Below are 13,006 nucleotides of genomic sequence, written 5' to 3' on the forward strand. Positions count from 1 at the left end.
CTTTCGTATTTGATTCATTGAACAGTTAAAAGTATGTTGTAAGCAAGCCTGGGAAGGTATAGCTCTGTTTTTCCCGTGGTTGGAAATTCTGAATTAATTGTTCATAGGCCAGACAGTGTGAGGATATCATCTATTAGATATATATTTGAAAGTTTATGTACCACACTGTGAGGACAACATAAATAATAAAACAAAGTCCTTAAACTCTTTGATTTGTTATGTTTGAATTTATTAAATAGATGTCTACTTACCAAGATAAATATATATGTAATACACATGTATCAATTACAGAATGTGCTGTGGGTTATTTATTAGACAATAAGCACACAAATAAGTAAGGACGTTGGCAGAAACGGAATGTATTCTGAAAGGGAAGCCTCCTAAAAGGGGGATTAGAGGCAGGTCCAGCTCAGGTGGACCTCAGCTCAGGTAAGAGACATACAGGAGAAGACTGGGGCACAGATCTCTTCCCTAAGAGTCCTGAGACAAAATTCCTGGCCCCTTGCTTGCCTCTTTCCCCTCTCCCATCTCAGCCTTGGAGGTATTCTTCAAGCGACCCCAGTGAAGAATGGACGCTCATGGTTGAACCTGGCCAGACTGATCTACAACAGTGTGCCGAACTAACATCTCAGGGAAGACATAGAGAAGGGGAGCAGGGACACCATGGACAAAAGAGCTTTCCAATCTCTACCAAATCAAGAAGGAAGCAGCTGCCCACAGACTCTTTTCTTTGCATTCTGAATGAGCAGCTAGATAGAACCCTCTGGAGTTCCCCTTTATTCTTCTGTCTCCCTAGAAGCTATGCCCTTTGCTTCCCAGTGAAGGCTTCTTTCCTAATGCCTCCATCGCTGGTCCAGCCCGTGTGCTCTGGAGGCAAGGAGGCCTCCTAGAGACAAAGCTCCGACACAACCCTGCTCTGTCGAAGTCACTTTCAACACTTGAACTTGAGCTTTACAGGGGAAGGGAGATGGATTTGATTGGTCAGGTTTTGACTTCTCTCTAATATTTCATGATTGTATTGCGTTAGTTGAGATCTATTTAACATAACTATGGTGTGCATTTGTGGTCTCTCAATTACGCATGCAGTTCATCAGAAAACTTGTCATCACAAAATTCCCCTTCATGTTGCCTCTGTATGATGACAAATCGCATTGCAGATTGCTATAAACACCTAATTCGCTGCCAGCATGTGTACTGGTTTGTGCAACATGAAAAGACACAAAGGGCCAACTTCAACATTTAAATTTGGTGCCAGGATTGCTGAAGTCGCCAGTGCTCTTTCTCCTGCCCAGGGAAGTGTCCAGGGACAACTAGAGAATGCTACAGCAGCGAGACCAGTGGAGCCAACCCTGAGGCCAATAGCTGTTGGGAAATTACCAGAGAATCATTCATTAAATGCATGTTGAGTCATTGAAAGACACCCTGATTGATTTTATGGTTTAGTGGACGAGGCAGTCATTGAAAACTACAGACAAACATATAGATATACAGAGTATTCCTTAAACTCCAATCTTCATAGAAAACTCACTGAAGGCTCTCATTACAGTGCAAACTATAATTCCGCTGGCTTAGGTGGAGTCGGAGCGTCTATTTCTGGCAAGGCCCCAGATGACCTTCATGGACCTTCAACTAGACTATGAACAGCAAGCTTATTAAAGAACATCTTGAGGAGGAAGACAAATTTATACTGGGGGTCAGGGAAAACTTCGCTCTGTCCTTTGGGTATTTTGGGTTTTCTGACTTCAAACAGGTGGCTGTCAATTAAAAAGCATCAGGAAATACAAGAAATGCAAAACCCCAAATTCTGTTATTGAAGTCTTCTAGGGTTGAGACCTTGACTGTTAAAATTTACTGAAGACTGTTAATGCCCCCAGGTACTCTGAGTAGTGCCTAACGTCATCTCCTCCAAAGGAGCCATGGGGTTGGGATAATGGGTTACAAGTTGGGCTGCGAACTGCAAGGACCAGCAGTTCAAATGCACCAATCTTTTCCAAAGAGAAAAATGAAGCGTTTTGCTCCTGTAAAGCTTTACAGCCTCGGAAGCCCTTCGATGGCAGGGGTGCGTGAGTTAAAGAATTGTAGAATTCTCACCCTAATTTTGCATGGGAATCTTGGCCCTGACGGGGGGGGGGGGGGGGGGGGGGGGGGGGGGGGGGGAATCAGACCATGCTGCTCAGCAACTTCCCTTTGAGTCAGGAAGTCCATAGGACAGACACAGACACAGCAAAAGGCCATTCTTACCTGCCATTCCTGGCCCCATTGTGTAGCTCAGGAAACCTCGTCCCCATGGTTACCACCCAACTACATTTCTGTCTGTTTTAATTTAAGCGTGCTTCCCCTTTCTTTCAGACTCAGTGGGGCATGGTGGGTGTCATCAACAATAAAATATTCTTCCTGCTTTGGGAGGCAGACCTGTTATCATTAACCTCTTCTTCCCCAGGTGAAGCCACCTGCACCCAGTCATGCTTCTTATTTAGGAGGGTTGCCTCCTCTTCTTTAATCACGATGATTAGAAGGCTAATGAGTCTTATCTTTCCTAAGGCATTATGGAAATAAAGGACTGCGTATAAAATGCTATCAAGTGTCTGAAAAAGATAGCTATTTGGGGTATTACCTTGGCCTGAAGGTAATATGATGTATCATATTTGTTCCAATATTTTGAAAGGCTAGTTTCTTTTCACAGCACAATGATGTGCAGTGACTATGAACTCCTCAGTTTGCTTTTGCCAAAACATGCCCCTTTTGATATAAATTTATTACAGACAACTGATTTCTGGAATATCTCAGGAGAAATTCCTTATCCATTCCCTCTCTAGCCTTACAATTATTTCTTAAAGTAGGTTCTGACCCCTGGCCCATGAGTGCATTTGTCAGGAATGCCTCTTTTATTTTTAAGCTAGGTTTATCCCAAGCTTTTCATGAGACTTACCTGACAGTACTCCTGAGGTTGCATGCTTTTGATGCATTATTTCATTTGGCCATGATTTTGACCCTAAGAATTAGCAACTGATGAAGATTTAGAGACGTAACCTAATTGGAGAAGGTTCCCTAGGTAGTGAATGGCCGAGGAAGGCGTGTGTTGACTCTGAAGGTAATGCTCTTAACTACCACGCCATCCTGCCTCTGTAGAGCCAGGCAGTGTTTGAATCTGAGTGCACACTTGAACAAGATGCCCAGGCGATTCGACATAGATATCTTTCTGAGTCCACTGAAGAGCTTGTTAGTTGAACTGTAGATTCCGATTGGCTTGTCTGGACTGAAAAATGCAGATTCTCAGTGAGTCAAACCAGAACAAATGGTTCTACGACCTACAGCAAACTGAGGCTTGATGGGCAAGTGAATGGACTTCAAAGAAAAGCCCTGGACAAAAGGCTCTTTTCATTGGGAACAACTGGTTTGGCATGGTTAAACAAAGCAGGAATTGGACCAATCCCAAGCCACTGGCGTAGAGTGATAACTACTTGCAGTTTTCTGGGATTATACATCTTTATGGAGCCCTTAGCCTCAGCCTTTTCCTTTGGAGCGACTAGTAGATTTGAACTGCCAACCTGTGATTAGGCGCTCACTGCTTATCCCACAGACATACCAGTGCTGCTTAAAGCGTTTTACACTTAAACAAAGAAATGGCCCTGGAGTCAGTTCTGAGTCATACCGACCGTATAAGACAGAGTAGAACTGCTCTGTAGGTTTTCAGAAGCTGTAAAGTTTTACAGTAGGAAACAGCCTCATCTGTCTTCCTCTGAGCCACTGGTAGAGTCAAACTGATGACCTTGTGGTTAACAGCCAAACTCAACCTACGATACCATCAGTGGTACACACTTTCACACTTTCAAGGGCATAAGAATCAACTTGGGATCTTATTTAAATGCAGATGCAGATTCAGTAGGTCTGTAATGAGGTGTTAGGTTTGTAATTGGACCTTGACCCTCCTTGTGCAGCAAGGGCATAAAGCTCACTCAATAGGCAACCAGAAATCTTCCTTTCCCCAGGCCTGAATATGGAGTTGGACTTAGATAAGTGTTTAGAAATGTCCCTCCTACTTCAAACATGGCGGGGCCTCCTCCATCAGCTTGTCTTGTCTAGGCCTGCATCCTTCTGTCCCCTGGACGATCTGAGCTGACTTCTGCTTGGACACCACCACTGCTCGCCTCACACCATCCATTTGGAGTGGTGCCTCGGCTCCTTCTTTTGCTTCCCCTGGAGTCCCCTACCTCCTGACCTGTACTGACGATGGTTCCCCCACTGGAGAACTCCTCTCTTCAGAGAAAGGCTCTGACAGTTATATCACCTCCTGTCAACTTGTGAAAGGTGGAGTCTAGGCAGCCAATCAGGCCACAGTCAACGAGGCCTCTGTGTGGGCATGGTTTTCTCCTGCAGATTATCCATGGAACTCCTGTTTTCCTCCCTGGAGGTGGGGGACACCCCCACCTGCTTCGTCTTCCTGCTGACAAGCCACGTGGAGCTACCACACCAGCACTGAGGTGCTTCCATCACCACTGAATCCACAAGACTTTCCACCCACTGGCCTGTGATCTTCCTGCATTCAGCATCATTGCATGACTGTGTGAATCTAAAGAGGAGTTTATGGACTAGTATTGACATATGGGGTAATATCGGACTCATGGACTTGATCTGATCTGGGCTGGGATGTTTTCTTAATGCATAATTGCCCTTTGATATAAGGTTCTCTCTAACTCACGTATAAGTGTCTCTGGATTTGTTTCTCTAGTCAACCTGGACTAACACAAATGATAAGAAGTGTGGAAAGATTATGATGAGATAATCATCATTAGTCCACTCCCAGTACATTAATTGATTCAGACCCGGATTGCCAAGGAATGGCAAAACCATTGAGGGGAGAATATTTGTATTTTAGCCATAGAAAACATATATTCTACAAAAGAGCTATCCAGGAGTCATCACCTGAATCAAGTGACTAAATGTATCTTCACCAATAAGGGGACAACTTGATATGCATGTCTAGCGGTGAGACACTAGGAATCATATAATATTCTGTATATGAATCATAGAATCCTTCTGTACTTTTTTAGGCTCCTGGTATCTCTGTGGGTTTGGATTGGGCTGCGAAAGGCAAGCACTGTGTATGTCCCAGGAACTATGATAAGTGCAGTCCATTAACTCCTCCTAAGGAACCCTGGCGGTATAGTGGTGCCTGTGTCAGGCTGCGAACCTCAAGGTCAGCCGTTCGAAGCCACAAGCAACTCAGGGAGAAATACCGAGCAGTCTGCTCCCGTAGAGATTTATAGTCCAGGAGGCCCCAAGGAGCAGTTCCAACCTTTCCTATGGGCTCACTACGAGTAGGAAGAGACTTGCTGGCAGTGAGTAGATTTATGTACTATATTGGCCAAAACAACTTCATCTAACTTTCATCGCAAGGATATATATACTAAGACCAATGTCGACTGTGAAACATCCTATAACAGAACTAGCCTGGACCCTTCAAAAAACAATCACTGGTATAAGAGACAATAAGAAAAGGACAGGGGAAGATTACTTATTCAACATGTCTCACATTTTAATGTGCCTAAAACTCACATATCTTCCTAGATGAAGATTTTGATGAAGCAGGTGTTATGGATTGAATTGTGTCCCCTATAATATATGCTATAAATCCTAAACCCAATGCCTGTGGATGTCATCTCATTTGGGCCTATAATGTTCTTTGTTGTGTTAATAGGGCCTTAGCAGTATAGGGTGTGCTACACTAACTGACTTGAAATGTAAGAGACCAGAGGACATGCAGAAGAAGGCAGGCAAGGAGAAGACCCACACCATCTGAGGATGACAGAGTAACCTAAAGCTGGGAACTCCAAGATGGTTGGCTACAGAAGTAAGAATTGCCCCCGGGAACCAGCAGGGAGATTTCCAATAGCCTTGATGACCTGAAATCAGACGCCCAACCCTCCAAACTGGGAGGCCAGACACTTCTGTTGGTTCAAGTCACCACTTGTGAAATCCCTGCTGTCACAGCACTAGCAAACCAAAGCAGTAGGTCTGGGATGGAGTATGACATGTCGTATTTCTAACCAATATGTTTAATTTCTAAATGCAGTTTCCTAATTGCACTTGTTATAACAACATGCAAGGTTAAGATAAACCCAAACAAACAAACAAACACTTTTCCTGTTCTGCAAGCTCCTTCATCATCCCAAAGATTCCCATCTCTCTTCTGGTCTGTGTGCCGTGTGTTATTCTATCCGCAGTGAAGCTCTTGGCATTTGGGTGTCCTCGGCTCAATTTGACAAGGCTCTTCGGAGATAGAGGTCCTGCCAGACCTCCATCTCAGCTCAGCTCAGCTCAGCTCAGGGTTTGCTCTTGATATGGTTCTTAGTGATTTTTTATTTTAAGACTGATAAATCAAAGGATACCCAGTGTGGGGAATAATCTAGGTGAAAGGAAGCGTCACTGCTATTTCCACTCAGCCAGCTATGAGGTGGTTTCCAAAAATCCATGATAAACTCCATCATCTTTATATTCCAGGTTTCACAAGCACATGTTTCTGAGCTTAAACAACAACCCCAAACAGTCTCACCATCACCAGTAATGACCGCCCCTAAACAGACACTGAGCTGTTCACGCGAAAGGAGACTAGTGTTGTCAGAATCAATCAAAATGCCCTTTTCTTTGTTTATCAATGGCAAGGCGACAGCTGCTGTCTCTGCCTGTCTTGAAAGGGATCCTTGAAATCATGCTGATCCTGAGCCCTAGTGCTAGCAGTTTGGAATGGACCTGGATATCTCCAGGGATTAGCTGAGCCCAAGTCTCCAATTTTCCAATGCGGATGTGCCTCCGTGATGGAGCACGTGATAACCGTAAACAAAGTAGTGTCATGTGGACCCCGACTCGTGGTGCTTTCAGGTGTGTCTGACTGGACCTGCGCTCCACCGGGGGTTCCAGGGCTGATCACCAGTACTTCCTTCAAGGTGCCTCTGGGTGAACTTGAATCTCACGCAGTTAACTAAAAAGTCTATCTTACTATACAGCCCTTTATCTCAAGGAGTTACACCATAAGAACATTGATGTTCTTTTCCTTGCTGTCTGTATTAGGTGCCATTTCATCATGACTCTATTCTCCTGTAGATTACTCTATATGGGTACTCAATAATAAACCAATTTTCTTTTGTTTCCTACATACGAGTGAAGAGGTGTGTCATCTTGGTAGAACTTTTACTTCTGATTGTCACTATTTACTGAAATGAAATTTCACTTTCCCTTCCTCCTACCAGAATTTATCCTATGGAAACAATCACCATTGTGTGCTCAGGAGGAGAAAGACATAGAAAATAAGATAAGTGTCCTTCCCTGGACACAGCTAAGATAAATGATGGAGCGGGTCCTTCCCTGGACACAGCTAAAATAAATGATGGAGTGTCTGTATAAGAGGACACTGTGCAACTCTTTAAGAGGATGGCATGGACTTCTTTGTATCAACATGGAAATGCTTCCAAGAGATGCTGCCAAGTGAATCGAGCAAGGTGCACATTTTCTGCTTTACTGTAAGGACGTGTGCACTATGGTCCCCAGACTTTGTGAGGACCCACAAGAAGCGGTTAATGGTTACTATCTCAGGGAAGAGGAGTCGTGGTTGTGTTGGGAGCGTATGAACAACTTCTGCTTTCCTTTCTGTTCACTAGTTATTTGTTTGTCTTAAACTATGAGGTTGTAATATTTTATAATTAATATATGGCTTAAATGACCATAAAAGGCAACCTCCACGGACACTTTAAAGAAATCACTAACTAGTGAGTTCTAGAAGCAACATGAAAACAGAGATTTTGTTCAGAACCATATCCCTAGTACTTAGAACAATATCCTGTTCATAATAGATAGATGCTCAATAAGTATTTGAATTTGAAATCTACGTTCTTCTTAGTCTCTCCGAAAGGGTTTGGTTTTGAGCTTAACCATAGTTACGAAGATGATCTTTGTTCATTTTCCTGTATGTCTTGCATCTTCTCTCCTTGATACCTTGATGCAGAGCATGATAGTGGCACAATGGTGATAAGTGGGGTTGTTATCTGTCAAGTCCACAGTTCGAAACCAGCAGTGGCTCCTACAGAGAAAGACAGGGCTTTCTACTTCCATAAACAGTTACAGTCTCGGAAACTGACGGGGCCAGTTGCCGTGAGCGGCCCTTGGATCCCTGGCAGTGAGTTGGGGTTTTTGGTTTGGTTCCACTGGCTAGGAATGCCTTCTCTTCTGCTGTTACTTCTTCACTTACTGGAAATTGTTCACCTTTCCCAAGCCAACCCCAAACACCAATACCCAGTGAGGTGTTGTTAGAGCTCCCTGGATAAATCTCTCTCCCCAATTTGTGATCTCAAGGGAGCTCTGTGAGCCTACTTTCTGTCACTATTATTGCTTGTAGATGTTTTTTGCTTTAAACGCTAGATCCTTTTAATCTAGAACTGTGACTTCTTAGACTAAAAAGTCACCCATAGAGTGTTCCTATCAACCCATTTTATTTTAAGTAACGGGTTGTGAGTTTACGTTTTTTGGATATTTCCCATGAATTTACCTCCCAGAGGGCTTGTGCAGCGGTTCTCAACCTGTGGATCGTGACCCTTTTGAAGGTCGAACGATCCTTTTACAGGGGACACCCAGTTCATCACAGTAGCAAAATGACAGTGATGAAGTAGCAACGAAAATAATGTTATGGTTGGGTGGGGTCACCACAATATGAGGAACTGCATTAAAGGGTCCCGGCATTAGGAAGGTGGAGCACCACTGTGTTACAGCCTTTCCTAAGGTCTACCTGTCCTAACACCTGCCTCTCTTCCCTCTTCCTACAGAAAGTCTTCCTCTTGGTCCAAGCTCAAAGGACTAACTCTTTCTTTTTCATTGTTGTAACGGGTAATGTCAGAACAAATTGTTGACAGATGATGTAAATTGCACACTTAGCACTTAATAACACTATTCCTTTTGATGGCAGAGGCCTTAGATTCTAAGGATGCGATTGATTTTCCTCAGGCTGGGGAGTCATCACACCAGGCCGCACAATTACGCTGTCAAGCTAGTCCTTTGGTTTCCAAAATGATAAATAAATCAAGGAAATGGATGCACCAGAAGAAAAAGCTGCCGAAAATAGAGGTGGAAAAGTTTCTAGGTGTTTCTGTACCTGTGTCGACAAAAGGATGCTGTTCTCCTTAAGAAACTAAGCAGTCTTATAGCTACCGCTTTCTAAGGACAAGACTTAGTGCAAACTGTTCCCTCGCTAGTCCTCGTTCTCCACACCTGTGAAAACGAGGCAGAAACAGCCACTCCAATTGTGCCGGGGAGGAATCAGCTCAACAAAAGGTGGATTTGAATGAGTTCCATTCTGGAGTTCTCTCGAGCTCCACACAGGTATGTCATCACCCTCCCCTTCCGACCCCCATCCCCGTCTTGCCTTTGTCTCTCTTTCCTTTCCCTTCCTTTTCTTCTTTCTTTTCTCTCTCCCATCCCATTGCATGAATAGACAATACAACCACCAGGGAAACTTTAGAGCCCACACCGGATAGTAAGCTCTAGAAGCAACATGAAAGCACAGCGTGGGTTGGTTTTGTTCCGCACTCTATCCTCAGTGCTTAGAACACAATAGATAGATGCTCAATAAACATTTGAGCTTGAATCCCAGGTTCCTCCCTTGCCTCCCTCTCTCCCTCCTCCCTCCCTTTCTAATTCTTTCACCACACTTTAACTAACAAACTTCTAAAAGGCTACTGCAGTGTCTGCATCCTCTGATCATTCCTAGGAGATGACACACCTCTGGTGTGCTCCAGATTGGAATGAAAGAAATTGCCGAGCCTCGGGAGAGGGGGAAGGCCTTCAAGAGTATTTTCTTTGTAGACCTAGAGGAGCCTACAGTAGACCATCTTTATTTCGGTAACAGAATGAAATAAAGATAAGCCACTCTGCTCTCCTTCACCTTTATGGAAACGTGACCTTCAAAGCTTCCTTGAAAATGTTCAGCTCTAGGACACTTGAGAAACGGATACCCCAACCCTTCACAAGCGGGTTCTTCTTAAGCAGTGGAGCGGCACACACCATTTGGCCTAGGAACGGGATAGGCATAGAGCACGTGGACGGGCTTGTACAACACGGACAGGAGGTGCTGTGGAGCAAGTAATCAACACAACGGCCTTTCACTTTGGCAAAGGGAGGTGTTTACATTCTTAAAAACAAAAACAAAAGTAAAACCTTGGTTCCCTATTAAAATCATTAGGGAAGTTTTGTCAAAATCTCTTCAGACAACCTAAGCTTGTCTAGGCAGTGGCTTTCAGGCAAGCTTTCTGTTTGCCTTGTGGCCCTTGCCGCTGAACGCCCAGCTCTGGAACGAGCTTGGGTCTTTGCTCTCGCCTTCATTCTTGAAGGACTCTGGTCCCTGAAACGTTAGCTCCTTGTTTACAATTCTTGGCAACGGATGGATGAGGCCTCACAAACATCAGGGATATTTGAACCGAGCATAGGGCACATCGGAACCTGGTCTCAGGATCTCGCGGCCCTGAGAACCGGCTGTGCAAACATACATGTTGATGGGTTTCCTTAGAGATTCCTTCCTCCACCCGGCTCTGGCTCAGCAAGATGCAAGCCTGCATCTCTAAAGGCCCATTGCTCACCTCCACAAGGTTGGTTCATGTACACCTAAATCGTTTTGAGACGATCGTCTTGGTGACAAACGTTTTTCTGAACAAGCGGAGTTGTTTCAGAGAGTGAAGTTCCTGTTGCTTGTCTCCCTTTCACTACATGATATATGGGTTTTAGTTTTGCTCTCCAACAACTCTACTGTTTGTCCTCAAGGCTCCCCGGGAGAAACTGAACATAAATCAGAGAGGAAAGGCGAGGGGGAAAGGAGGCCACTTACCGTTTTCTGAACCACCAACACCATTATGGTTGCCACAGCAAAAATGAGACACAGTGCCAGGGAGGCTGTTGTGAAGTAGAAATAATTCCGGCTCATGGTTCCCCAGTGGCTGGTGACGGAGCCTGCTGGCACATGCATGGCTGTGTCCTGAGAAGGGACCACGCTGCCGAGTGCTTCGTGCAGCCGGGGATCCATTCTTATATAGTCTTCCACGTCTCACACCTTATCTCTCCTCATCTGAGTCGCTTCTCGGCCCATCTCTGTTCCAAGAAGGATTCTCCCCCAGCATCCTGGATCATGTGACTTGGAAAAAAATCTTCACCGGCTGCTTTGAGCAGAAACCCTTCTCTGGGGGCGTGAGGCGAAAGGCAGAAGCATGGGTGGGGGAGAGGTTCATTTTTCATCGCCAGGGATTAATTTGAGTGTGGAGAAACCGTAGCTACAGAGGAGGTAGCTGATGTCAGAGCACATAGGAAAATGACGGTTCCTCTCGTGTGTGCGCGCGCACACACATGCGAGTGTGTGTGTATGTGTGTGTGTGTGAGACAGAGAGAGATTGAGAGAGAGAGAGAGAGAGAGAGAGAGAGAGAGAGAGAGAGAGAGAGAGAGAGAGAGATAATGCACAGAGCGACTTCTGCTTTGCTTAGTTTCAGCCACAAAACGCCTTCCTGTTTGAGAAGCTGTTCATTGTCTTCCTTGAGGCGCGCTGCTCAGAAGACCTCCTCGGACCGTGTGTCTTTTCTGAGGCTCAAGGACACCAGCTTCTCTGGACTGCAGCACCAAGACCGACCAGGGTTCCATTGGGCAATGGCCGCTTCTGCTGAGAACTGGAATTGTTTCAATATATCTGGGAAGGAAGAACCCTTGGCTGTGGATTCATGCAAAGAGAGGGAAGCCCATGTCCACTTTGAAATGGGGGACAGGTGGTAAGACACTGTCGCAGAGCAGGAACTCAGCACTACGGATCTTCTGAACAAATACTGCTGCATGTTTGGGGATCTGTTAAGTTTGCAAATAAACCCGAGCCTGATTAAAATGTATAAAAAGGGGAAGGAATTGGTGATGAGGGTGGAAGCTGGGAGGTGGGACCATGTGTGTGTGTGTGTGTGTGTGTGTGTGTGTGTGTGTTCTGGGAGGTGGTTATATATATATGTGTGTGTGTGTGGTAGATGTGTAGCGAGGGCACATAGTCTGTGCATGTGGTGTGTGCAGTGTCTGTGCGCTGAGGCTTTGAGTGAGCGTGGTGCAGGCAGATGAGCGCATTTGCGGTGTGTGATGCAGTGCATGTGTGCTATGCAAAGTGGGTGGGGGATTCTGGGGGAACCTCGACTGTCTCAGTCAGAGTTCTCGGAGCTCTACAGGCATTGCCCCACTCCCTGCTCACCTCCAACCACAGAGGAGGCCGTTTATTTCTGCCTACACGTGGGGAAACTGAGGCTCAGCGGGGATTCAAACTGCCAAAAGCAAAGTCAGGGATGTTCAGGGAAAGAAACTGGGTGCATAACCCAATCCATTTGGCCAAAATGCATATGATAGGATTCCATCTTCATGGCACTTGATGACTGAACACATGCCAAGTGATTGTAGTCTGTCTCAGCCCTATTCATAACCTTGGGTCCATGAACAAATTCGTATGCGTCTTCTTTCCCCACATCTTTAAAATAGACTAAGAAGGCCAGGGTTGGCAGTCGCTATAAGGGTCTCATGAGATAACGACACAGGAGCACTTTGTACATGAGCCCAAACATGGCAGCTGGGGTCAGACCATTCCTGTTAAACATCCCAAGTCGACCCCTAGGCCAATTCTGTAATTTAGATCAAAACAGTATGGATTCTCAGGGACGCAGACCTGGGTCACATTACTAATGGCTGGAGCAGGGTATCTCTCAGGCCACCTCTCCATTTCAAGACACCATTTACAGTGTGAACCATTTAAAAAGTGTAGCTACTGCTTACGCAATTAGCTCTTTGAAAACTTTATTTGGCATCACCTGGGGAAGTAGTTAATTTTTTTTAGCATCCATCTCTTTTCTGATCAATTTGGGGGTTACAGTACATTTATGAGAGCCATCGTAATCCTAGTCCCTCCTAAGGAAATACCTAAGCTAAGCTTGGATCATTACCATTGCTACCTTTGTATAG

The 13,006-nt window shown here is 45.1% G+C and overlaps 1 protein-coding gene across 1 annotated transcript in view; it reads right to left on the reverse strand.

Annotated features, from left to right (window-relative positions):
• TNFSF8 (TNF superfamily member 8) overlaps nucleotides 1-11,100 on the reverse strand; it is a 32,875-nt gene extending 21,775 nt beyond the window's left edge. The window contains exon 1 of the mRNA XM_075560382.1: nucleotides 10,865-11,100. Within this exon, the coding sequence (XP_075416497.1) occupies nucleotides 10,865-11,059 (195 nt within the window). The 5' untranslated portion in view covers nucleotides 11,060-11,100. The remainder of the gene's footprint in view (nucleotides 1-10,864) is intronic.
• Nucleotides 11,101-13,006: the final 1,906 nt, after the last annotated feature.

Source organism: Tenrec ecaudatus, chromosome 10 (genome assembly GCF_050624435.1).
Source record: "Tenrec ecaudatus isolate mTenEca1 chromosome 10, mTenEca1.hap1, whole genome shotgun sequence".
NCBI classification, from domain to species: domain Eukaryota; kingdom Metazoa; phylum Chordata; class Mammalia; order Afrosoricida; family Tenrecidae; genus Tenrec; species Tenrec ecaudatus.